Source organism: Mytilus galloprovincialis, chromosome 1, assembly GCF_965363235.1.
Source record: "Mytilus galloprovincialis chromosome 1, xbMytGall1.hap1.1, whole genome shotgun sequence".
Lineage (NCBI taxonomy): Eukaryota > Metazoa > Mollusca > Bivalvia > Mytilida > Mytilidae > Mytilus > Mytilus galloprovincialis.
Window position 1 is genome coordinate 45,994,993 of NC_134838.1, and position 27,604 is coordinate 46,022,596.

Here is a 27,604-nt window from a genome sequence, read left to right on the forward strand (position 1 = left end):
TGCATACCAAATTAAAGGCCGCAGGTATCTTTTATAATGATTTTTATGTGATCATTTCATATTTAATCTTGCACTGCATTACTTCCTTATTATTGAAGTGTACCTAATCATGTGAATCTACCTGATATCTTTTCTATGTAAATGCTTTTATAAATGGACACTTTCATCTAAATATGCATTTAATCATAATAATAATAAACAAAATGGAACAACACGATTAAACAACTCGTACACAGGTAATTGTTCAAAATATAAAAGATATATAGGTCATCTTCAAAATGTCATTTATGGTCATATCTATTATTGATTAAAAATGTTTCATTGTATCATAAATAGTAATTTTTACTTCATTTTTACATTTGTAAACTTTTATTGTATATGGTCTGACGTTTAAAACACTGCTGCAACATGCCATGCAGTGAAAAATATGTTAACAAATTTAAGCAAAAATACCAAACTCTAATTTAAGGCAATTCAAAAGGGGGAAGTATATGAAACCTCCCTAAACTAAACGCGACATAAATGATGCACATGTTATTACTCATTCATTCATTATGGCTGCCATGTGCTGCAATTCGAAATTGACATATATGACCTAGATTCTACTTCCGTTCATGCTGGCTGTTCAAAACTCCTCCGTCTGAAATATCACATTGCCAGTCGTTTGCTTTTTCCCAAACAAAAAAAGGAGGTTCATGGAAGAGCCTACACAATCGCTCTATACTTATACACATCGGAGAAAGAAAATACCTTAATTGTTCTAATCAGAATCGAAATAATTGATGCAAGCTATACTTTATTGTATTTCTAACATGGGTAGGCATTATATTCGTGTAATTTTCCATAATCACTATCGCTTGGGCAAAAATAATCACGAATATAATGCCTACCCATGTTAAAACTACAATAAAGTATAGCTTGCATCAATTATTTCTTAAATTTATATAGTGTATGCAGTTAGATGTCTGTCGTTACATGTCATTTAAATGCAACTGCTACTATTTCATTAATAGTAATTATGGTGTTATGGTGTTTTAAAACATCGTATTTTCAGATCAGTTTACAGCTTCCTCCGTGTCACTTTTAGAATGAAACGGTTTAGTTTAGCACCGGCATTGACGACTAAGTCATTTTTTGTGTGATTGGCTATGAGTATCAATAGCATTTTTCAACGTCAGACATACTCTGCTTGGTGGTTGTTCTGGATGAAACTTCTCTGTATTCCTAAAACAGCAAAAGCACTTTCTAAATCATATCTTCTATTAGTATCCTTTATTTGTGCACTTATATATTTGAAGAAGATTTGAAATTCAATTATATCAAATTGTACTCGTTAAATTATATGGAGCTCATTCTGCCTGAGAAGTCGTATGCTCAAATTCTAGTAACGTCTAAACCCAGATCTTAGGATTACTGTTCATCTTCTTTGTTTCTGCTTTTAAAGGTTGTCATTAGCATATGCATGGCTCTATGACTTTCAGGTTAATTCACCTGTAATTAACTTGTTTCCAACGTTTTATTTTTCAAGTTCTGACATGCCGATGAACTGAGAAACGTGATAACGTTCATCTTCCAACCTTACGTAATTCATAAGCTATTATTATAATTGAATCTTGCTAATCAGGAAATTTACGTATTCGTCGGTGGAATATCAAACTGAAGAATACGACAAAAACTAACGAAAAAAGACAGTTTCTGGATGTCCTGATGACAGGTGTATTATTGTAACTTAAACTCTGCTATTAAATGTTAAAAACTTACATCTAAAATATGCATTTATACATAAAATATCAGACAATATTCGGTGCAAAACTTATAGGCACGGCGTTACATACAGAAGGATCTATATACTGCGTTAATTTAATCAGTGTGATGACTAAAAATTACTGTTACTATTGTTTTTAAAAATAAAAAAAATAATTCTGAAGTAAATGCCCGACTTGCCATCATTTTTCTTTTGATAAACAATAAAGATGAGAAGTGTCAATATTGCGATGACACTAGGAACAGCAATGGCATATACTAGAATCATTCTGACATCGACAGATGGTGGGGTATTGTTCTGTACTGTAGAAATGGTGACAGGTTTAATTGCTGGTACCTCTACAAATAATTGTTTTAAAAAAATAAAGATTTCAAAAATATTCTATTAAAACAGAAGTTGCAATGTTCTTATTTGAGATTAAGCGTGTAACAGAATTCATTCATGATTCGTTATCTTTATAACCATTTATCAAGTTTCAGATAAGTGAAAATCAAATGCCTAAAATCGATAAAGACCATGGCCAAAAGCATAACATAAAACATACGAGGAAAAACAAATAAAAGTCAACAAAAATCCAATGATCTAGCAACACAAACACAACTCGTAGCGTCACAGCTTGAACGTCACTTGTCTAATCAAATGGATAAACCATCGTAAATTGTAGTCTCTAGACCGACCAAAACTATGATTGTATATGTTAGTCTGAATTCAAAAGACACCCTGCTTTCTTCAAATACTATTTATTATTTATAGGTAAATTATTAAAAAAAATATAGAATATTCTAACTATTCTAGTAGTATTGTAGTAAAAGTGAGACAGTCTCACTAAATATAGTATTGAGCTTGCTGTTATCAGAACACAACCAGGGACAAGTAATATTTAAGTCACCCCGGTGGTCTCATGACCAGTGTGTTGTTTTCTACGGTTTTGAGGAAATCTGGGTTCGATTCTCGGCAGTGTAAAACCAAAGACTTGATCGAAAGTTGTTAAGTTGTTCTTCTTCGTTAATTATACGGAGTTAAGAAAAACAAAGGGCTCGTGGCGTGGGTATGGTGACATGTCTTCCTGTTGATTGTTATCTTGTGAAATTAAAAAACGATTAAAAAATCTGGCTCAGCTTGTCGGTCTAATACAAAGCATTGTTTATATTCAATCACATTGACACATTCTCGTCCTAATATGTATGTAGTATTTGCCACTGGGCGTTAAACATCTACGTTATATTATAGCACCATCAATGTAAATTTAAATCGTTGATTGAACAAATATCGTGACAAATCATTGTTACATGTACTAGATGTCTGATTTAGGTCTTTAGGTATAAACGCATTGATCATAATTATCATCATATAGGACAAACTTGTATAAGAAATCACAAGAACAACTTACCTATTTGAATTATTGTACAAGAATCGTCACATACAGCGCATTTTGTCCATATCTAAAATGTTTAAGAACAATTATGGGTACGAATAGTCTAAACACTTTACAATGATAGATATGCATATTTACCAATACACCATTCTCTCAATCCTAGTGGAACTACCAGTTCTGTTAACCGGACTATGATAAAATTGAATCACACTTAAAAAATAAACATGGATTAAATAAAAAGACAAGAAGTCAGAATAAGGGACAAAATCATAGAGAAAAACAGCCCCCCCCCCCCAAAAAAAAAAAAAAGACAATGAATGATGTGGTGCTAAAATATAAAGAATAGAGAATAATAAGACATGCTTGTAAATAATGCAGAATAAATTAAATGTTACATATTCATAGTGAATAGAGAAAATGGTTTGATAATTAAATAATTCAGAATTGAAGTAAGCCATCCAAACCCTAGTGTATGCTTGATGTTTTGAGAAAATATTTATAAATTTGAGACTTTCTAGGTTTGAGAGACAAATAATAAATAAATTTGAATTCTGTCTTTTTCTTTTTCGGTTATTAACAAAAGAAAAGACAGAAAACAAATCTTTAACGAAACTACAAAACTTGTACAAAAATGAATTGCCATACCTGAATGATATACTCTTCTTGTTGACGGAGATGGACAGGTAGATCTATTTTAGCAATTCTATACTAAAAATCAAAAATAAAATCTATAGCAAATGTTCAGCAAAACGAAATTAATAATAATTTCACTTTGATAGTTGTTGAGTAAATTTTACAATGAGTCTTAACTTAAAAGGGCGCTCACTGGCTGTCAAATTCATGTTCATCGATTTGACTCAAATTCTTATATTTGAGTTATAACCATGTCAAACATTTATCCAAATTATAAAAAGTATAAAATAAGTAGTTTGTATGGCATGGGATCGATAATTAGTAGCTTAGTTTCGTGTGTATTACATGTATAGCATTGACGACATTTCATCAACTATCGAGTTGACCACAGTAGACCTCCAATGGTCATATTTAAGCGACATGAATAGAAAGCGAACTCGTGCAATTGGATTTTTCTGTCTATTTTATTTCATATTATAGATTAGAAATATATGTTAAATAAGAAATAATTCATGATAGCCATAGATTGTTGGAAATTTACACATGGCCCAGGCCATGTGTAAATTTCCAACAATCTATGGCTTCCATGAATTATTTCGCTTCTAATAGGACAAATACGGTCACTAAAAAATGAAGCGATGGTAGGTATGCTGTGTGTGTGGCTGTTCTTTGTTTACTCCCGGTTCAATAAAGCTCAAACATTCATAAAATCTGTAGCTTGCATGGATTATTTCGTGAATAACCGCTAGAAAAAAAATCTGTTTAATTCTTTAAATTTTCAAACCCAACATTTGCCATTTTTGATTTACATGTTTTTCTCGTAAGCTAGGGTACCCGTCAAATCCAAAGTTGACATTTCGTAACTAAGGAGCCGCCATGTTGACTTGCTGAAATCAGTAAATATGCGAAAAATGCAATTTAGAGTAGAAAATAAAACAAAACCTTACAAATCAATTTTAATTCAATATTATACGAATTACGAACATTATTATTATTATGCATCCGAATAAGAATGAAAAGTTATTTTGTCTTCTTTAACTGAAATTTTTAAAGCAATAAAATCGGCAAATGGTTTGCAAATAGATTCCAATACGTGTGCATGATTCACGTGGGAAGTATATTGGAACAGCCATTATTATGTATATCTCTGAGTCTGCGCTAAGTATAGATATATGAAGAATTTGATCACGGTGTTGTTTACAAAGCGAAAGAAGCATGTCATATTAGAATCGTCGTTTTCACCTGTTTAAGCATAATTTCCTGTGGATCGAATCAGTCAATCAATTCATATACCTTTGTTTCACTTTCAATGTTGACATTCTTTTCATTTAAATAACCGAACACGCACATTCATGCGTTATCTATCTCTATGTAACTTTAAGTTCACATGAATACGAATTCAATGAGGTCGAATTATTCACTTTCAACTTCTTAGACTAATTTAAAGCTTGAAACTTAAATGCGAAAACTTACCTTAAGGTTCCTATTCACTTGTAGATGTTCAGAATGTAAAACGATTGCGCTGCTGTTCAAAACGTTAATTGTGAAATGTATCTTTGCCCAATAACACTTCATAAAAATATCACACTGCGAAAAGTCTAGTTCAATATATTGACGTTCTACTAGATTAGCCATAGCACAACTGCAGATGCAATCTGAAAATTCAACAAAAAATAAACATCATCAATCGAATGTTACACTAAATTTCTATCAAAACCGCAATGTTAGTATAGATAAAAATACAAATCTTATTTTGATAAACTATGAACAACCGTTGTAAAAAAATGGGCTTTTCACTTTTGTTTTCTTTTTCGAGAATATGGCAGGATGTTCAAGAGTAAATATTGCCTTAAAGAAAAACTGCAAAATGGCAACTTTATTATAAAATTAGGAACGTTCAACTCCCAGAAGCTCCATCTATTGTTCAAATACCCCTCTTTATTCGCTTAATAAGGGCAGTACGTTTTTTTTTTCTGTTGTATGTTTCACAGTTTGTTTTATGAGGCATTAAGTAGGTAATTATTGACGGCCGTGCGGATTCTAAAATTCGTTTACATCAGCCTACCCTTGGAATCTATTGATAGATAGATAAAGATATATATAGTTGTATAATTGACAATCCTACCACATCTCTTTTTTAAAAATTAGTTGATACATTATATTACAAAAATAACTCTGTCACTGAGAAGAACTCTGTATCAGGAATTCTGTAAATTAACATTAGTTAATAAACGATTTCTTTTCGCAACACTCGCGAGAAAGAAAATAATTCATATATAAAAAGATGCAATTATCAAATTTGATCTTCCTCTTCTTTCATAAATAGTCCAACGAAAAAATGGTAAATCGCGAAAACCAATTAATTGCCATGAATTATACTAGGAAAATATAAACCAGAAAAATATGTCAGCAAAAAGGTTGCTTTACAGTGTTCCTATATTTATTTAACTTGTGTATATCGACCACCTGTCCAATAATACGAAGGGCCTCTTAAATATATAAATTGAATTCGATACCAAGTATTAAAACCGTTATCACGAAAAGTAAAATTCATAACCCCAGAGTACATCCGTTATCACGAATAGTTATTAATGAGAGTCGAGAGGGATATTCAAACTCATCTTAAAGTCCAAAAATAAACTGACAATGTGATGGCTACATAAAAACAACAGACAGACAATAGTTCATAGAACACAACATAGAAAACTATAGAATGAGCAACACGAACCCAATCAAAAACTGGGGATTATCACAGGTGCTCCGGAGGGGTTGACAGATCCTGCTCCACGTGTGGCGCCTTTGTGCATGTTAGTAAAAACCAGGTAACAAGTCCAGTTTGGTAGGTCGCACTCGGAAAAGGGGACGGGCTTGTAGTTACGACATTAGGAACAAATCAGTTATTTTTAACAGATTTGCAATTCGTAAAAACAGATTAATTTCGTTACCAGGATTTTTTTTTAAATCTGTAATCGTAACAAATTTTTTAACTTGTGAAAACGATATATTTGTGGAGGGTCATAAATGTGCTTCCGTTTAATCACAACAAAATCATCATCCCAAAAATATTTCGTTTTCGAATATACCAATACTCACGTTTTATTTGGAGCCAATTGTCGACAGGCTTTAAACAGTTTAAATTTGACAAGCTTGGACAGTCCAATAAATCAGCTGAACCTGAAAAGTGTTTAGGTATATATCGTGTAACATGTTCTGAATCTTATTTGTTGTTTTTTTTTAAAAAGGTACGTACGTGAACGCTTAACAGAAAGAATTTAAAAATGCATTCTTCGATATAATTCATCTTGGATTGACATCGTGGCCGTAGGTGATATGTATAGACTGGTACTCGCCTTGAAAGCACGAGGGCATATTTTTACGGCAATGTAAAAAAAAAAGACATTAAGATTTGTATTTCCCCGTTTCATTTAAAACGCTACACTAAGGAATGTGAACGAAAACCGGTGATCTCGGATTCAGATTACTTAGAGAAAAAATGTCATCGAGTCACTTATTATCTTGTCAGGTAGCAAGTTTTAATACTACAACTATGTCTGTCTATCTAGTATATTTTGGCCATCTTACCTTGGATAGACCGAACTGTAAAAAAATGCAGGATTATATACGAAAGTATTCTCCATTGGGACTTTTCAACCGGGAAGGAAACCAATTTTACCATTGTAACTATTTGAATCATTGGTTTCTGACGTTGGCCTACAAATAAAAAAAATGAAAAAGGGGTTAAACATGATTGTGAGCGCTCAACCCTTTTTACTTGTAAAACTTGTAATACTTGTAGTTGCATAACAAATAACATTAATACGAACTGATTTTATGAAGAAGAAAACAGCACGGATGAGTCTCGTCTTTACTTCGCAAAGGGGAGACAACTGAATTTTCATCTACAGTTTTGTTCGAAAACATTAAAACTAATCGGTGAAAAATATTCATATTCAACATTTCCAGTATAAACTAAACTGTTTTTGTTTGTTCTTGCTTGCTTATGTTTCGTATTTATTTTGCTAACTTCCTCCTTTAAGTGCATTCAAATTTTGGCGTTTTGCTTTTCAATTTGGTGATCTTATATCTATATATTTTATCCAGTCTCCTGAATATGTATTGGTGTACTTTGAAGTTAAAACAAAAATAAAACACGTTGTTTCGTTCATTAGACTGAATAGAATAAAGGAACCTCTGCTGAAAAAAAAACAACAGAAAAAAGGAAAATATATGCGGATCACGAAATTTTAATTGACACTCTATGAGACTTCTCTTCAAAACAAACACGTGTTTCATCGATACTGAGGAACCAGAAGTTAATTCCATTGTAAACAGTTTGCTTGCTCTCGAGAATGAGTGCATCGGACGCATCGAGAATGAATGCATTAGACGCATCGAGAATGAGGGCATGAGGGCATCGGACGCATCGAGAATGAGGGCATCGGACGCATCGAGAATGAATGAATTGGACGCATCGAGAATGAATGAATTGGACACATCGAGAATGAATGCACTGGACGCATCGAGAATGAATGAATTGGACGCATCGAAAATGAATGAATTTGACTCATCGAAAATAAGGGCATCGGACGCATCGAGAATGAATGAATTGGACGCATCGAGAATGAATGAATTGGACGCATCGATAATGAATGCATTGGACGCATCGAGAATAAATGCATTGAACGTATCGAGAATGAGTGCATCGGACGCATCGAATTAGTAGTGATTTTCTTGTCAAAAGTGTAAACAAATAATACAAATTTTCATTGGATGACGGCAACGAAATTTACAAAAACAAAAAAGGTCTGTACTTAATCTACTTATTTAATTAACAATCACATACACCTCCTTTTTTATATTCTAATTGTTTTTGTATATGGAAAAAAAAACATCTGCAGTTCTATAAAAATGTTTCCGATGGAAACCCATAAGACAGGGATTGAAGTTAAACAGTCAATATAACTGATGGTTTTATGGTTAAAGTAATGCAAACAATCCTATACCAAATTCAACACAATGCTTAAACATCGGTGTTCGAACTGAAACTACTGAAACTGGGGGTTTGTTGGGACTCCGCGAGGAGACAGATTATGTTCTATGTAAAATGAGTAACAGATAGATGACAAATTTCATGTTCACATTGATGTGTTAAAAATGCTGATATAAAATTATTGTATAATTCAATACAAGCACCAATTAATTTACTGAACTGATTTCTTTGTGTAACGTCTATGTGCAAAATCAGTTTTGCATATTTATGTATATATTTTTTAAATTATGAAATTCGATTTAACTGATAATGAATGCCTTTTACATCGATCTGTATACTAGTATTTAAATTGCTTATATAAATGTCGTTTTGCACACCCGTATGTGTCTGAGGTTATGTAAGAACATTGAATTTTGGTTGTGCATTTTTTTGCAATATTTTTAATGTTTTCTGAACAGGAGAAAAAAAACTTACCAACATGAATATCAGCGAAAGTTTATGATTATTGATCCATTATGGATATCAACATAGTATAAAACAAAAGATATCATCTTGAAAACTAAAAACAAAACGTGAATAGAGAAACTAAGTGACACACTTTAGAGAAGGGTATGTGGTGTCAATTCTTGACACTAAATCACTAAGGCAAAGTACGCTACCAAATGTCTTTTGTGTTTGTGCATTGAAGAAGCATTCACTTGTTTTTTTAAACAATAACATAATTATGTCAACAAACAGAAAACTGATTTACTATATTGAAACACAGGTGTATCATGATAAGAGGAGTATTTTAGTAAAAGGTGTACAAGAAATGCATTTCAGTGGAAATAATTTTAACCTGCAAATCATAACTGATCATTAGTATGCAATCATTATATCTGACCGCTTTCTCGGTCATATCATCCGGTGATTATAGAGTCTTATTTTTTGTCTTAATTTTTCTTTTTCTATAACTGCGGACAATACTTTATAGTTAGAATAAGATAAGATATTTATTAATTTACATCGAAAAGATACGCTAAAATTAACAAAGGGACAATCAAACTCATTCATAAATCAAAATTAATCTGAAAACGCCATCGCTAAAAAATGAAAACCACCATGGCAAAAAAAAAAGTAAATACTAAAAGACAAACAAGTTGGGAAAAAAATACTGACCAACACGAACCCGATCAAAAACTGGAGTGATATCGAATGCAATATAAGGGTACGCAGATCCTGTTCCACGTATGACACCCGTTATGTTCAAATACTCATTCAAAATTCATTAATATAAGTAATATCAAGTGATAAGACACCACACAAACGCTGACTGGTAATTGATACTTATATTACCCAAAAACATCATCAAATTTTGGAACGTTGCGGGTTGGGCTGCGCAGATTTTCATAGAAACTTAGAAAAAGATACAATTTGTCTGGTATCAAATTCGAGTGTGTACACGTTTGAATGTTCATGGTGAACACAACTTTTAAAGCATATAGCCTGGTATCCCGGCCCGATATCTAGCTGCGCGTCGAAATACTGACAAGATTAGCCAGGACCCCAGGGTATTAAAGCATATTGCGAATTATTGAATGAGAAAAATAGATAGTTTTCATTTTCATTGTAATCCTTAATTTGAATTTGTTTTAAATGTAAACTTGGATTTATCCATCTTTCGTATCATATTTTTCAACATATCTGCAGTGAATGCATATTTACAAGTTTATTTTTATCTTATCTATACTAACGAATTTATTAAGTTTTTTCTTCTCTTTCATCATGACAAAAAGTATCTCATTCTAGCCGCAGTAAGAATATTGCTTTAAAGATATTTATAAAAGTCAGTGCCGTATGTTGACCTCTATATGTCTCCGGCTTTTTCTCTCGATCGGTTACAATCTTAGTAATTGTGTGATAGGTTGATTGTACAATGGCGAATATTCGAGGCATGCAACCAATACAAAAGGTATGTTCTGTCAGTTAGGTCGACATGTATGAAGGTCAAGAAATTAAGACTTCCCTAGAAAATGGGTGTTTGTTGGGTCTTACATTCCGCCGTCGGCGTAACAACGTTTCGGTTCATTCTGCCATTTAACTTTTTTTAAAGCTGTTATTCTAATGCTAGCAAGGTAAAGGTTTGGTTGACTTGCTTGCTTTGTTTGATAAATGTTTGCTCAAGCATTGTAATTAAGATTGATATATGCTATCAATAGATAGACGGGGCTTCAGCTTGATATATACATGATATTTACAAATGTTATTGGAAATTACGCAATGAATGTTTTTTTTTTTCTTCTAAATAATGGAAAATACTTTTTTTTGACAGGAAACATTTACTAGATACAGTCCGCTGGGGTTGAAGGTATTTTGAAGATTGGTAACTTTGTAAAAACTTTGTAGAGATATGGTTACATTGGCGCTATAAATTCGTGATGATATAAAGAATTAGTAATTGGTTGAAGGCACGGTCATTATCTGGTTGAAACAGCCGGGGTTACAGTTTTAGACATCAATCCTCCTGTTTAAGCTTCATGGAATGTTTATTCTTGAATGATTAAGAGATTAAAGGTATGACACGTTATTTTACATAATTAACTTGCTAAAATGGGTAACGCGAGGGTACCAAAACTGCATCGGTTGTTTGACTGTCCCCTCCCCCCTCATACGTACAGTCTTTGGACAAAAGTGAGTTCCCACTCAAAACATGTCAACTGCTATTATTTCAATTACAATCAATATTTTTAAAAAATTATCACCAAGTAACTACATGATTGATTTATATGAAATAAATACCACTGATAAGATGAAGAAATGTTTAAGGTTTTATTGTTTATTTGGTCAAGATATTATTCATGCTCATTAATTTTTCTGACATGGTGAATTCAAAGAAAAATATTTTTTGCAAATTTTACAATATATTCTAACCAAATTAAACATCGTAAAAAAATCATTTGTGTTTAACCCATCAGATAATGAAAACGCAAATTAAAGCCAAACAAACATTAAAACTTCAGACATTTCTACATCTTTTGGTATCTACTCGCACTATCCTTTTCCATGCATGTTCCATGGACCGTGAAATTGGGTATAATAATCTAATTTGGCATTAAAATTAGAAAGATTATACTATAGAGAACATATGTACTACGTTTCAAGTTGATTGGACTACAATTTCATCAAAAACTCCCACTTTCATTTTCTATGTTCAGTGGACCGTGAAATTGGCGTCAAAAGTCTAATTTGGCTTTAAAATTAGAACGATCATATCACAAGCAACAAGTGTACTTAGTTTCAAGTTGATTGGGCTTCACCTTCATCAAAAACTACCTTGACCAAAAACTTTAACCTGAACGGACGCACAGACGAATGGACGGACGAACGAACGAACGAACGAATGTCGTTAATATGTTGGCCTAAGCAAGGATTTGTATAGTGCCACTATACAAATCCTTGCCTAAAAGTAGAAAAAATGCTTATTTGTTTTGGGCCCCTAATTCCTAAACGGTTGGGACCATCATCCTCAAAATCGATCCCAACCTTCCTTTTGTGGTATTGAACATTCTTATTATATATATATAATTTCAAAGAATTAATCCATTCACGTAAACTAAAGTTATTGTCCGGAAACCAAATGTGTCTTTTGGACGACGACGCAGACGACATTATACGATCCCCAAAATTTTTTGCAGTAGTAATACAAACTAAACATTGACATATAAACCACAAAAATGAGGTCAATGTCAAATGTACATTGTCGGAATCAAACCGATATTCACTGTACAATCATTTTATATACAAATACAGTCATTTACCTTAATCATTCACAACTTATTGCGCATGTACAAGTTAATTGTTCTTATTAGAATATCAAAGTTGTTTTATGAATAGGAAAAAAATCGATGCGAAAATTATTTGGGAGCAGGAATTTCAAATGTGAGAAATGTACATTGAATATTGATAAAGCAAAACAAAGATTTTCGTCACCGTCAGGGGCGTAGCTAGGTATTCATTCAACTGTAGGCACAAATCGGCAGGGGGTCTGGGGCCGCTCAAGGCCCCCATCACGTCCAGGGCAGAGCCCTGGTAGGGGGGTTGAGGAGGCGAAGCCCCCCGACGGAAAACAGATTTCAGAGTTTTGGCTGCAAATTTTATGCACAAAAATATTAAATTTTCTGGTTATTTAATCATGATAATTATAATATACATGATGAAAAGTTTGAAGAATTAAGAATAATTTGCCATAGCATCTGAATGGTGAATTAGATAACGCAGTACAATTGGACGGTCTCACTAATTAGCGACAACAAGAATTTTAGCGACAACAAGCGTCAACAAGCGACAAGAAGCGACAACAAGAATTATTTTAGCGACAACAAGCGACAAGAAACTATTTAGCGACAAGAAAACATTTTTTTTTTAATTAAAATTAATTATTGCAATAAATATTAAAAGAATATGCAAAAGAAAATAATTTTAGGGACAAGAAAGTTAAAATTGATAGAAAAAAATGAAACATTATTTACATAATATTTTATCATCTATTATGAATAACAGCCAGTATTACGTTTAATTATTGTATTATGAGATTACTTTTCCTTGTGTTTTAGAACATATTATTTATCTTATAATTTGTTTTTTAAAACTCTTTACGTGCAATATATATTAAGCTCGCAAAATGAATTATTTGTGCATCATTGTCCTGAAAATATTGACACAAATTGTAAAATACAAAGAACTGAAATCAAACAGGAGGAAAAGAAAATTGAAATGTGAATGTTTTCATCTTTTTATTTGTTTATTGCCTCATTAAACGATATTTATCATGTTTATGCATATTGATTGAAGATGAAAGGAAATTAATGACAATCTTGAGTTTTCAACAGGTGTTCATAATTTACAATGATTGTATATTCTGGCGCGTGTAATTGTATAGTCTGACGCGTGTACAAAGTTGAAGGTGTTAATTGGATGTAAAAGCAATAAAACAGGGCCGGGACACGCGACTCGTTAATCTCATTTGATGTTCCACATGTTTGCTTATCAAGATGGGACCACCATGTACAAAATGTATAAATATTATGTTAGATAGGAATGTACATATTACTATATTTTAAATGACTAAAAATAATTTTAAAAAAATATATATATGGACCCCAAGGTAGAACCACGTCCTCGTCGTGGGGTCTGGAAACACGCTTAAATTATAAAGATGGCAAAGCCTGGCTGAGAGTTCTATAAATAAAGCATCGAATTGACATAACAAGAGTACACTTAGAGCATAGTATTAAGCAAATGAATCAAAATATTATATTCCATTATGCCCGCTCCATATATATCTCCATTCGTTTATTCATACTTTGACTTTGATGAAAACAGATACATACATTATCTTAAACATATTCTTCATATTTAAAAATGAAAAGAAGCTCAATCTCTTTCTTCTTCACAAATGTTTCATTTCTTTGTCTATCCTTATATATAATAAAACATTTTAATTACACATATCTGCATATATTTAAAAAAAAACAACATTAAATACAAATTTCTTTATATCTATTAAAAAAAAAATGTTTTCTTGTCGCTAAATAGTCTTCTTGTCGCTTGTTGTCGCTAAAATAATTCTTGTTGTCGCTTCTTGTCGCTTGTTGTCGCTTGTTGTCGCTTCTTGACGCTTGTTGTCGCTAATTAGTGAGACCCCAATTGGAAAATCAAATGTTAAAAAAAAATTATTTACAATATGTACTGCCCATAGATCCGCGTATCCTTTTAATTAAGCAGTACACCCTGTTTGGTATTTTCAAATCTATTCCGTTATGATCGATATATACGTTTAACTTAAAGTTATAAGAAACGAGTGACCGGTGAAAAATAATGTTCTTCCAATTCTTGAACCAATGCATACAAACATCATAAACTTAGTCTTCTGTGCACGAATTTATCATTTTTTTTCGCATAAATTTCGTATAATCGTCAATTTTTTTTTCAATCGGTCAGTGTTGTTGTGAAAATATGGCAAGTTCGTGTTTTGAAGCCGAAGTTTAACGATTGTCACCTGTTCGTCAACAATCAACAAAAAGTCAACAAAAAAACATGGCAATTGAGCACGTGTTTAACATGTAAATTCAGATAATAGTTTATTTTAAGGACCTCCATGCGTATTGCGATCACCGGATTTTTACGAGATGGGTCACACTGAGGTCACTTTGCATACGGAAAATATGTCGGGGAAATTGCTTCCTGGAAGGAAGCAATTAAAATAAAATAATCTTCTTCTAAATATGAATAAATTAAAGAATTTTCTTCAGAAAAAAGTATATGTACATAAGTCTTATAATGTAAACTATCCATTGATTTATAAAAAAAAACATATGCATTATTTTTTTCAATTGGAGGTTTCTTATGACTTTAATTGATAGTACATATTTACGATCATTCATTAAAAAGATAGACACGTGCACGTAAACACTGATGTTGCTATATAATAACACTGTAATAGGTGTTGTACAGGACGAAGGTCTGGAGATTTGAAAATGCCATGCATTGGAAAATGATGGATTATTGGTTAGGAGCAGAAACTTTGTCTTTCAGTAGACCAACTACGACCTCCTCAAAGAGTGGCATTCTCTCTACAACTAGGCATAATATTTAATTTCCCCATTCTGACCAGACATGACTACGTATTTATATATCCTGCACAACCAAACGGACGACCAACATTGGCAAGTCGGGTGAAGACAAAGTGGAAAGCTAGTTGAAAACTAACAACAACTAATTAAAAATTCATGTGTGTAAGTTGAGGTTCATTCAAGTTTTTGTTGATAGAATTGAAATGATCTGAACCAAAGTTCTAGTTTATAGTTTCTATACAAGGTACACACATAAAAACATTCAATTCTGTCCAATATTCCATTCACTAAGGACGAGAGACTAGTGTACACATGACATTCGATAATTAGAGTTGTGACAACTTCACTGGAGTTCATGTACATATAACGTTGTTTATTATTTTTTTTTAACAAAAAAAAAAAAATATTTGTGAAAAAATTATGTGTAGGCACGTGCCTAAAGTGCCTAACGGCAGCTACGCCCCTGACCGTGTAAGGTTAAAATCGATCATGCCCGCTTGGTTAGTACCTATATCCGGTGTACCGATGATACACGGTGTTAATACAGTTTCTGTTATGACAAAACCATAAAAACTTTACATTGACAAAAGCACCATGAAATTGAGGTCAAGTTTATATGATACCCAGCAAGACAGACGTGTGCACCTTTCAATCATTCCATACACATGAATAAGATGGGCCGAGCCGGTCATGCTTCAGTGATTCCCTATATAAATAACCAAATTTTTCACAGAAAAGGGGGGGGCTGGGCCCCATGGGCACTCTCTAAATCCGCCTCTGGCTTGAAAACCTCTATGATACAACTGCTTTGCTTGTAAAATGGAAGCAATTTGGGTTCTTAATTGGTGCAATTTGGATACTGTGACATACAACAAATGGAAGTTTTTAACGACCTTGACTGGCTATACAGCCCTTGCACGGTCGGTAAACTGTGACATAAGCCTAAAGTTTGGACTATTATACTGTAATCTATAAAAAAATCGCCCCACACTTAATCGCCCCTCTTTTTCAAAAACTCGCCCTACTTTCTAAAAAATCACCCCACTCTTGTTTACCAACTCGCCCCAACTATGAAACAGGCTTAAATCCCATTGCAAATAGGTTGGATAAAGATGCAATCCCCTTGTATATCTATGTCCCTGCCCCACTTCAATACCCATGAATTAAAACCTTAGTTATAAAATGCTATAAATCAAATTGCTGTTATTTGAAATCCTTCAATTGTATGATTATGATTCAATTAACAGGTTTATTTGCAATTGTTATACAAATAACTTAGCTTTCAAGTATAAAGTTATTCTCCAATAAGGATACGAATATGTATTTGCAATTATATTCTAAGAATGTTAAACATCATTTTTTCCGTGAATAAGTGGGGCGAGTTGACCGGGGAAACATGAACGGGATTTAACTCTTTTCCAAGTGAGCCTGCATAAGCATATGGCAGATTTTACAGTATTGTGTTCTGTCTCCTACTTTCATGTTGCTAACGTGACGGAGACAAAAATGAGTAACGTTAGCGACATTTGGACATGTCACATGAGCAACAACATCTTTAAAAGTTAAAATGTATGCACACAGTGATGTTTAATATATGCCTGGAGTAATAAAATTGTACAGTCTGGTTTAAAATTTCTAAATATACAGAATGTCATTTGCAGGTGTACTTTATATCAAATGAATACACAAGAAACCAAAAAATGAGTAACGTTAGCGACATTTGGACATGTCACATGAGCAACAACATCTTTAAAAGTTAAAATGTATGCACACAGTGATGTTTAATATATGCCTGGAGTAATAAAATTGTACAGTCTGGTTTAAAATTTCTAAATATACAGAATGTCATTTGCAGGTGTACTTTATATCAAATGAATACACAAGAAACCAATTCGTAAAAGTAACATTAGCAACATCTACTATCATGACATTACGTTTTGTTGCGAACGTCTTTTTGATGGACGGAATACATTTAAGGTCCTCTTGTCACGATATTACATACAACTTACCTTCTTTGCTTCCCCATCATGTGAAGGAACTGACTCCGAATCTATTTCTGCAAAGGGCAATATCGTAACTCCTATACAGGAGAGTTACAGATCTAAATCAACTTCCGAAGCAAGGTTGTCGGCTCTCCGAACATTCCCGAAGTCCTGCGTTTAACACCCTTGATTGTTGAGTTTATGAGCTTCAGTCCTTGCTTGGAAGTTGGATCTAAATATATGTTGCTCACGTGACACTGATTTGGACGGAAACGTCGAGCAGTAACGTTCGCAAAAAATAAAACAGCCAATGATATTGATTCCTCAAGTCCTTTGACCCCCTTACATCATCAAAATTTAATATGATTGCTATTTTCAATTATTTATAAAACCCGGGATAAAAATAACTACAATGGGCTGTCTGAGAACCAACAAGAAAATTGCGATCGTGACATACAACAATGGACGGAAAAGACGTGACGTTAGCAACAATATTATTAAATTACCTTTTTTAGCCTTTACCAATAAAAATCTGCCTTAAAGTTATGATTAAAACACAAAAGAAGACTTTTTATTAAAATATAAGTCCATGTTATTAGGCTCCACTTATAAATAATACTTCAAAATTCCACTCCAAATAAGCTGGATGTCAGTAAAGTAGGTCATGATGTCTATTCCATGTCCAATATTTTGAAATTGAAAACCCTCTAATTCTAACAAAAAACACAAACACAGAGTAATTTTTATTTTAATTTACTCAGAAAGACACATTTTATTCAATAACATAATGCATTACTCCATTACACAGTCTGTTTCACAGTTTCAGCAATTGCTTTTTTGATGGATGCAAAAAAACAATACTTCCTTCTTATTGTAAAATCTGCCATAAAGCATAAAAGATTTATTTAAAGTCGGTTATACATATAACAATACAACATAAGCTCTGTAGAGCTTTTATCCGACATACATATAAGACAAGCACAATACATAAAACACATAAAACATGCAAAATAAATAATGTTATCAAGCACAACAATTAATTAGCACAATTAAAGCATATAAGCAAACATAAAATGCAGATAAACTAACATTCATGCAATAGCAATTATAAAGCACTAAAAGTAATCCAAGCATTAAGAACACAAATAAAAAAAAAAATTATGCCAAATAATTTAAAAGCCAGAGTATACATGATCAATAAATAAACTGATCTACAGCTCATTGAGATCTGCAGGAGGAACACTGACACGAACTGCCCTCCCAATTACCAACCAAACCTTTGAACTGACCCAATGGCATTTCGTCCCTCATTTTATTTGGCAGTTCGTTCCAGAGTTTGGCTCCTGCATATCTAAATGAGTGTAGCCCATGGGTAGTTGTCCTTACCCTGGGAACATCTGCTATGTTGTTATTTCTAAAAGAGTAATTACATTTTTTAATTTCAATAAGTTCATGTAGATATAATGGACATTGTTTATTAATAATTTTATATACCTCTATTGCTATCATTCTAATTCTTCTAATTTCTAAGCTTGGTAATTTTGATTTAATTAATAGTTGTTCATAGGTACTACAATAGTCTTCATATATAAATCTAAGGGCACGCTCCTGTATTTTCTCTATTTTTCTGGTGTTACACTCACCACAGAAGTGCCATATTACAGGACAATAATTAAAATTTGACATTATAAATGAATAATATATAGTAAGTCTACCTAATTTTGTTAAATTTTTACCAATACGTTTAAGTACATGTAATTGTCTTGATGCCTTTTTACAAATATTGGAAATATGGGCATCAAACTTAAGTTGATAATCAATTGTTACACCCAATAATTTTACTTCTTTTTCACAATGTATAATATTACCATCTAAATTAAATGAAATGTTTTTATTTTCAGTTTTCTTGCCTATGGCTATTGCCTGAAATTTGTCAGGGTTGGCCTTCATATGATTTAGACTGAACCAATTTATTAGCTCTAAGCTTTCTTTTTCTAAAATATTTACCACAGTGTCTATATCAGAGTGTGAATATGATAAAGTATTGTCATCTGCATAATTATACAATGAACTGTTTGAAACAAAATGAAAAATGTCATTCAAGAAAATGTTAAAAAGTACAGGTCCTAATATAGAGCCTTGCGGCACACCTTTATATATATCTTTCCAGGTACTAATATCTATACCAACTTTTACACATTGTTTTCTTTTACTTAAATAGCTGTCTATTAAGCTTAAAGCTGTTTCCGATAACCCATATGCCTTTAGTTTTAAAATTAGCAAATCATGGGGAAGGCAATCAAAGGCTTTCGAGAGGTCCATCAACACAGCAGCAATATATTGATTATCATCAATAGCCTTCTTCCAATCCTCAATGATTTTCAAAAGTGCTGTCTGGCAGCCGTATCCTGCTCTAAAGGCAGACAAATATGGGTGAAATATATTTTGAAAAAAATCAACTAGCTGCTTGAAGATGGCTCTCTCGAAAAACTTTGATACAACAGGTAAAATACTGACTGGCCTATAGTTGCCAACTTCCAGTTGACTATTCTTCTTGTGAAGTGGCACCACTTGAGCCTCTTTAAGTTTGTCTGGAAATACAGAGTGCTCAATAGATTTGTTTATTAATTTTGTTATTGGTGTCACAACTGCTGGTTTTGCCAATTTCAGTATTTTAACGGATAACCCGTCTTTACCTGTAGCCTTATTAATACCAAGTTTGTTTATTTGTTTTTCTACAAACTTCTCTTCTATACATTCAAAAATTAAATTACCTTCAGTTCTACAATTATTATATATAGCTTTTATACTAGGGTGGTTCTGATCTACAGTACAGTCTGATCCAATATCTTTTGCTACATTAACAAAAAAATCATTAAACATATTAGCAACCTTTGACTGATCATTTATAATGTTATCATTGTCACATAAAATAATGTTGTTCTCAAAATAACTACCTTTGTTGGTTAAAAAAGGTTTTATGGTGGGCCAAAAGTCTTTACTTTTTGGTCCCCCTACACAACGCTCTATAAAATAATTTCTAACTGATTTACGCTTGATCTTGTTTACAAAATTTCTTTGGGCTCTGTATTTTTCCCAGTTTTTCTTAGATTTTACCTTATTGTATTTATTGTACAACATCTTTTTCTTAAATATAGATTGCCTAAGCTCTTGATTCATAAATGGAGCAGGACTTTGTACATTTTTTCGTTGTTTCAATGGTATATGTTTATTTACAGTATTTAGAAGAAGAGCCTCGATTTTTTTAAAAGTGGGGCGAGTTGGTAAACCAGATTGAGCGCTTTTTTTAAAAGTGGGGCGAGTTGGTGAAAAAGTGGGGCGATTTAGTGTGGGGCGGTTTGTCCTGCTTCCCTGTATTAAAGACAAGACAAATAAATGGGCTCCAGTTTTATAGTTCGTTGTGGTTTAATAGGATTGGTTATAAGTCTCATTTTAGGAAAATTGTCTCCCTTTGTCATTGCTTCCGGTATAAGAAAAAATTAACAAAAATGATCTCTAAAGATAAGTAATCCTGGATGTTCTGTGAAAATGGGACAGAAAGTATCTGGTTTGACCAACAAAGTAACAAGATCTGTTTCTTCGTTATTTTCCCACTCAGAAGAAACACAAGAATCAGCCCTTGCTACTCAGAGAGCAACTCCGTTCGTCTATAAAAGAACAAGGTTAGTATTAGTCCAAATAATTATGACGTCTGGCAAGGCTATTTAATTTTTTTCTGGGACACCTTCCTCAACACGTCACAGAAAAAAAATTGAAATAGCCTTGCCAAACGTCATAATTATTTGGACTAGGTTAGTCTAAAATAGTTTAAACTGTAAAAGTGTGGTGTTTGAATACCATCCTTTTTTTTTACATTGTATAAACAGTCAGGGATATAACTCTATAGGGTTATTACAGGAAAATAACATACATTTGTTATTGTAGACTAAAAAATCAAAGAACTGTGATAACATACGTATGTTATATAATTCAAAGGGACAATATACATCATTAATTTCGTTAAAATTTGTAAAAGTTCTATTGATATTACATGTACAAAAAAATGTACTTTTGTCTATATGTACACTTTAATAACTATTTAAAGATATAGTTTGCCATTTTGCATAATACACCTACATGTTATCACAGAAAAAATATGCCTGTAATAACTAAAGGGTGTTATCACAGCTTCTCTATATCACTTCAAAAGATTTGCTCAGACATATATCATGCTTAATTACAATGTATTTTAATTTATTGTAAGGAATAATGACCAGAGCATGTAATGAGGTTCTGCGCAAGTTTCTCAATAGTTCTCAAGTGCCTTATATAATAAGTTACATTCCTTTAATAACTAAGCCTTGTTATTACAGCTAACTTTATCCCTTAATAGCCTCGTCTCATTGATTTATCATGGTTAATCAAAAATGTATTAATTTAATTAAGAAATTAGTTATCAAGGCTATGCATTTAGTTTCTGTGCAAAGTCTCAAGAGTTCCCTAGAGCCCACTATAAATGAAATAATTTTACAAATAACAAACATATGTTATTACAGATTTAGAAAATTTTAGGAAGAAAATCTGTAATAACACACACAAGTTATTTTCTGTAATAACCCTATATAGAGTTATATCTCTGAATGATAAATGTATAACTTTTTTATATCCAACCTGAAATGCATTTTTTTTCGGTTTCTTAACTGTCTCCTGTAGGTGTATTCTCAACAAACCATTTTATAACATGCAAAATACACCTTTTAAGGTTCATCTGAAGGAATTCGAATTGCATGGCTGTACCTAGGTATATAAATGTTATATGAAGTCTATGTTTCAGAAAATTAATGACTAACCTGGATTTTGACATGCATTTTTTACCAGTCTGCAGAAGATAGCAAAATAAACAAACACACAAGTTTCATTTAATACAGTCCACTCAGTTACATATTTTAAATCACCTATTTGTTTACAGGTTTCTATTGTCCATCTATTGTCCATTTAAATCAATACTACTCACAACACTGATTATATGAGGGGAGCTTCTCAAACACTTTCCCAACATATTTTATTTTTGCACCTTCTGCAGGAATGAAAAAAAAAGAATAGCAAAATCCAGAAAAGTTTATAAATTTCTGAACCATAAAATGCATTTAAAATTTAATTTATCTAGCCATGCCTTAAAACTTTCGCAGGTTCATAGGTTTTTCTGTACTCAGAGTTAAATTTGTGGTGTTAATACATGTACGGCCATTTAAGCCAAAAGGTTATGATGAACCTCAAGTTTTAAAACACAAATAATCTTCTGGATATATATTACCTGTAACGTGTAATTTGGGTCTTACTTATTAACCTTATCACTATTTGAGAATCTGCGCCTGTTGTACTATTGAAGTCAAACAACAATCTCTTTTCCATTGTGGCTTCAGATATTGTTTATTATGACATAAAAGTTTTACCATGTTTACGGGAATCTTTATTATGTCCAGTATAAATGGTGGACAAATAGCAATAAGGTGTATTGCATGTAGGCGTCAATTAGAATAATTTAGTGACAATGAATTAATTAATAATAGTTCTAAATCATACAAAACACATAAAGGTTTGTATTGAAGGGGACATGTCTTTAGACTTTATTCTTGAATTTTTCATTTGTATGTTTTTTTCAATGTCTTTGAATTTTTCTAAAATCTAACAATTCTTTTTCTTTCAGTTCTATGTTTTTTGATGAAGAAGGTGACCTTGCACATGAATTTTATGAGGAGGTATTTGATGCTGGCCATTCAAGAATGAAAAGACAGTATAAAAATTTAAGACCACAGGTAAATATAGCCATCAAGGAATTATGTTTATTTTTTCAATAATTAGTGTTGTTAGTTTGATTTTTGTTTTTCAAAAAGTGAATTTGCGAGTGTGGCCTTGGCTTGTAAGGCCAAAAAAAAATATATGTCCGTTTCCTGTTTCCCGACCGACCCTGACTCAAACCCCCGACCCTAGATCTTTTTATTCAAATCCGGAAAAAAATCGTTTCCGGTCCGGAAAAATTCATTTCCGGTCCGATTCAGATCCGTATTTTACTATGCCCAAACAATCAAAATGGCTGCTCCCAGCACAAATGTGCTACAATTAAGGTTTAAAAAATGTCAGCACTGGGAGGATTATTCAATTAAAGCTTCTTTAAAGGGAATAAATCATTTTGGGGTACAGGACCCTAACCAAACATGACATGTAACCGACTGCAAATCTGACACGGAGTGCAAAAATAAAAAAAAAAAAAAAAAAAAAAAAAAAAATCCCGACCTACCGACCCTGATTTATTTGCCTTGGAAGCAGGAAACAGACATATATTTTTTTTTGGCCTAAAACACGTAATTTAATTGTGATGTGTACAACTGAAGGAGTTTCTGAATTCGTTTCAATTGTAAAACTCATTTCACACACATATCAATTATCAGGGGTATTACAAAATGTACTTTACTTTAAAATTGTTTTTTTTTATTGCCCCCATCGCACTTGCCTCAACTAATTATTATGAAATTGATACACAACAGTGGTGGATCTTTAAAAAAATATAAGGAGGCCCACTGACTACCTAAGAGGGCCTGCTCCAGTCATTCTTCAGTGATTCCCTAAATAGTCAACCACAAATTGAAAAAGGGGGGGGGGCTGGAAAACATAAATCCGTCTCTGCTCAAAGCCTGTTTACCACAGAACACCGATAAATTTTACGTTTGGGTGATGTCACTTTTACTGTTCTTATGTTGTGTCCCTTTAAAATGTTATTTGCAAGCGGGGGCATCATCTGTGTCCAATGCTCTGTCTTACACAGAAAGTTTTTCATAAACTTAAATTAATGAAATGGAATTTTTTATTTTGCATTGTAATAAAATTTACCAATGTAAAGTTATCAATTTTAGCTGTATCTTTGATATTCTATAATAAAGGTCAATTCATCTGCAGTAAACTTTAGAAATAATAGAGTCAAGACATGTAGAATGTCAGTTATTATATTTGTTTGTTTGTTTCAGGGAGAGGTTGAGTTACCATATCCAAAACTACATCCAGATTTACCTATCGTGATGTGTGAACTTGAAGCAATTCGGTGATGAACTTTAAACTTAGTATTAGGTTAAATCTCAATCTATATGTGTTGTATCAAAATAGCATTTCATAAGTGTACCAATACCATAGGACTACAGTACCCCTATACAATGTCTGTCATTTACTGCCATTTAACTAATTTTTTGTGTATTGCCTGAACGTCCTTGAAGTACATCATAGATATTATATTAGATACAGGAACAAATCATGTAGAAACTTTGTAAAATCAAAACTCATATTTTAGCTGATAGAAACAATCACTAGATTTTGAAAAGTTCAATATAGTTTTATAACATAACTAAGACAGATTTCACTTTTTATTACTCGTCACAGAATGTTTTAGGGACCATTTGATTTCAAAATGGCCAGAATTTAATTTTTCGAAGACATACATTACTATAAAATTAGTTGAAGGTCTCACAATTTAAGAAAAAAAAAGATGGTTAAAAATGGACATAAATTTTACAAACATGTAGATTGAAGAATACATGAAAATCATTATAAATTATTCATATTATTTATCTACTAGCGTACAAGGGTAAATGAATAGGAATTGGAAAGATGATGTGAGGCATTATCTTATTTGATATTGGCAGTGTTCTCCCCAGTATGTTAAAATAGCACTGTAGGGATTGAAATTTAAAGGAGGTAGAACTTCATTTTTAATGCTATCTTTTGTCTATCTGTTCAGATAGCACCATGGTGCTATAAGGTCTGGTGAAAACCAGCTATTTTATGTTTTGGCTTCCAATGATATTACCCGAATTTAAAGTTGAACAAAGTTTTTTTTATTTATTTGTTTGTCTTGACAACATTAATTTTGCAGCTTGAACATCATTCCATAGTTTTTAAATCTCCATCATTCCATTTTAAAATTTCTGAAAGCCATTTAGAACATTTACAATGGAAAATTTACAGTTGTGTTGGGGCAAATACAAATGATATTACCAGTAATTATTGGTTTAAATGTTCTCTCAACTTAAAACATATTTTTAAACTTTAATCTGTTCCTGCTAAAAACCAGTAACTACATTTCAGTGTTCATTTTGTATCAGATGATGTTAAAAATAAACCGATCGAACCATGTTATGAAAGTATTATTTATAGGAAGTCTGTTTACAAGTTGTGTATGTAACAATTGTGATAACATAATGTATTTGTGATATTTATGAATTCGTTGTCATAGCTCTCATCTTTTGTAAATAAACATTGTGTGTGTGCATGAATTGTGTAAAAGGGAAATTAGTATTTTGTCATTAATGTATTATCACATGTTGTATCGATGTCAGATTGTTATACCTCATTAGGTCTTACATGCATGTGTATTAAGAGCTTTACTCTAATTTTGTTAAAATTTGTTACCATGTAACATACATGTACAATGTACAGTCATAGTATTGTCAATAGATTTTATTTTTCATTTCTTTGTCAGCATTCAATAAAGCACAAAGTCCTTTACAGAATTTTTCAACTGTCTTCTGTAATAAAAAAAAGTTTATATTTGTAGTTGTCTCCCTTTCATTACAATTTTGCAATTCCCTTTGCTTTCATATTTTGTGATTACATTTAACTGTTCTGACATTATCAAATAACACTTGTGTATTTTTAAAATTGGCAACTTTAAATTTGGTCAGATATTCTTTCATGTAAAAAAATATGACAATCAAATTACATTATCAATTCACAGCTAATATTTGCATTTGAACATTCATACATTTGAAGAAGAAATATAATTAATAATGAAACCCTTCAACTTTTAATCTTCTTTCAATTGAATTGATGAAAAATAAACCCAAGATGAACATTTTATTTTTGATACTTGCTGCATTCGTATGTGGATTTTTGTTCAAATATCAATTTCCTGGCACTATGCTATCAAAGCAAAGTTACAGTTGTTTTGTTATACTTTTCAATGTTGTTTACAGATTTCAGTTTGAATGATTAAAAAATCTGTTTTAAAGATGGCATTATTCATTTTAGGGGGTTCAAATGATCTTTTTTATTTAAAGTTTTTAGAAAGTCATTCAATCAAGAAAACATTGTCTTTGAGAACTAGATTATCTCCCTTTGTTTAGTTTCTAGTGTAAAGTAGTGATGGAAGTGGATGTCATTTTGTACATTATTTCATGGAAATGATTTTAAAATTCATTTGTATTCAATTTGAATTTTCACTAGTCACAAACTCAATATGGTTTTAATACAAATGTTAATAATGTGTTGTGTTTAAAAGTCTTTAAAATTATTTGTAATTTATAGTAAATGTTTGATGCAATTATTTAATACAATTTTTGTAAGTCTTTGTTTTATGTTTAAAATATATAGAACATAATTTTGTTCTGATATTTCAGAATAAAAAACATGGAAAACAAATTATTTTGCCTTTGATTTGAAGCTCTTCTGTATTTATTTACTCCTGAGAGACAATATATTAAGTCACATTTTTCTCGACAAGTACAGTGATTCTTATTTGATATATGGCATTATCACCCTTCCCTACGCCTACATCTCATTGCTCAGTCCCTCTGTAATTCTCACATCATGGCTTTGAGACCCGAGTAGACATTATCAGCGACGTCACCATGTCTGAGTAGAAGTGATCAGCGAGGTCAAATGTGTGAGGAGACTCTGCCACAGACATTATCAAGATTGCTTTCATGAAGGGTAAAACTTTCTTAGGGAGGGGAAAAAAGGGACCAGAAATAGAATAATAAACAGATAATCATGGTTTCTCCGTATAAATATCATAAAATAGCAGCCACTCTACACTAAGTGAAGCTTTTGAGCTCATTTACTAAAAAAGTTTGCATTGTGGAACACAGCTAATATTTTACTCTATATAGATGATGTTCTTTCACTAAATAATTTAAAATTTGGTGACTATGTTCAATACATCTATCCCATCTACCTAGAGATAAAAGATACAACAGATGTAGTAAAATCTGTCTCATATCTTGACTTACATCTAGAAATTGACCATGAGGGTCTGTTGAAAACAAAACTTTACGACAAAAGAGATGATTAAAGCTTCCCAATTGTAAACTTTCTATTTTGATGTAGCATTCCAGCAGCGCCTGAATACAGAGTTTATATTTGCCAATTGATGTGATATTCCCGGGGTTGTATCTCTTAGTTAGAGAGTTGCTGCTCCCAAGA

At 32.2% G+C, this 27,604-nt stretch overlaps 2 protein-coding genes across 2 annotated transcripts; one reads left to right on the top strand and one right to left on the bottom strand.

Annotated features, from left to right (window-relative positions):
- Positions 1–172: 172 nt before the first annotated feature.
- On the bottom strand, positions 173–22,332 carry LOC143075901 (uncharacterized). Its single transcript, XM_076251483.1, has 8 exons — positions 22,207–22,332; positions 7,356–7,484; positions 6,867–6,947; positions 5,247–5,428; positions 3,786–3,848; positions 3,156–3,207; positions 1,945–2,103; positions 173–1,224 (listed from the first exon to the last, which is right to left on the bottom strand). Exons 2-8 carry the CDS (start codon positions 7,465–7,467, stop codon positions 1,175–1,177), a joined length of 699 nt encoding a protein of 232 aa, XP_076107598.1. The 5' UTR covers positions 7,468–7,484; positions 22,207–22,332; the 3' UTR covers positions 173–1,174.
- LOC143075909 (tumor suppressor candidate 2-like) lies at positions 20,816–26,821 on the top strand. Its single transcript, XM_076251495.1, has 3 exons — positions 20,816–21,039; positions 23,064–23,172; positions 24,379–26,821. Exons 1-3 carry the CDS (start codon positions 20,906–20,908, stop codon positions 24,454–24,456), a joined length of 321 nt encoding a protein of 106 aa, XP_076107610.1. The 5' UTR covers positions 20,816–20,905; the 3' UTR covers positions 24,457–26,821.
- Positions 26,822–27,604: the final 783 nt, after the last annotated feature.

Excerpts from the sequence above, each read along its gene's own strand:
- LOC143075901 (XM_076251483.1), bottom strand. The coding sequence starts at position 7,467 with ATGATTCAAATAGTTACAATGGTAAAATTGGTTTCCTTCCCGGTTGAA. Across the intron at positions 5,429-6,866 it reads CAATTGGCTCCAAATAAAAC|ATTGCATCTGCAGTTGTGCT; the intron begins GTGAGTATTGGT and ends TTGAATTTTCAG. Across the intron at positions 3,849-5,246 it reads AAGTGAATAGGAACCTTAAG|TATAGAATTGCTAAAATAGA; the intron begins GTAAGTTTTCGC and ends TTTGATTTTTAG.
- LOC143075909 (XM_076251495.1), top strand. The coding sequence starts at position 20,906 with ATGGGACAGAAAGTATCTGGTTTGACCAACAAAGTAACAAGATCTGTT. Across the intron at positions 21,040-23,063 it reads TTCGTCTATAAAAGAACAAG|TTCTATGTTTTTTGATGAAG; the intron begins GTTAGTATTAGT and ends TTTTTCTTTCAG. Across the intron at positions 23,173-24,378 it reads ATAAAAATTTAAGACCACAG|GGAGAGGTTGAGTTACCATA; the intron begins GTAAATATAGCC and ends TGTTTGTTTCAG.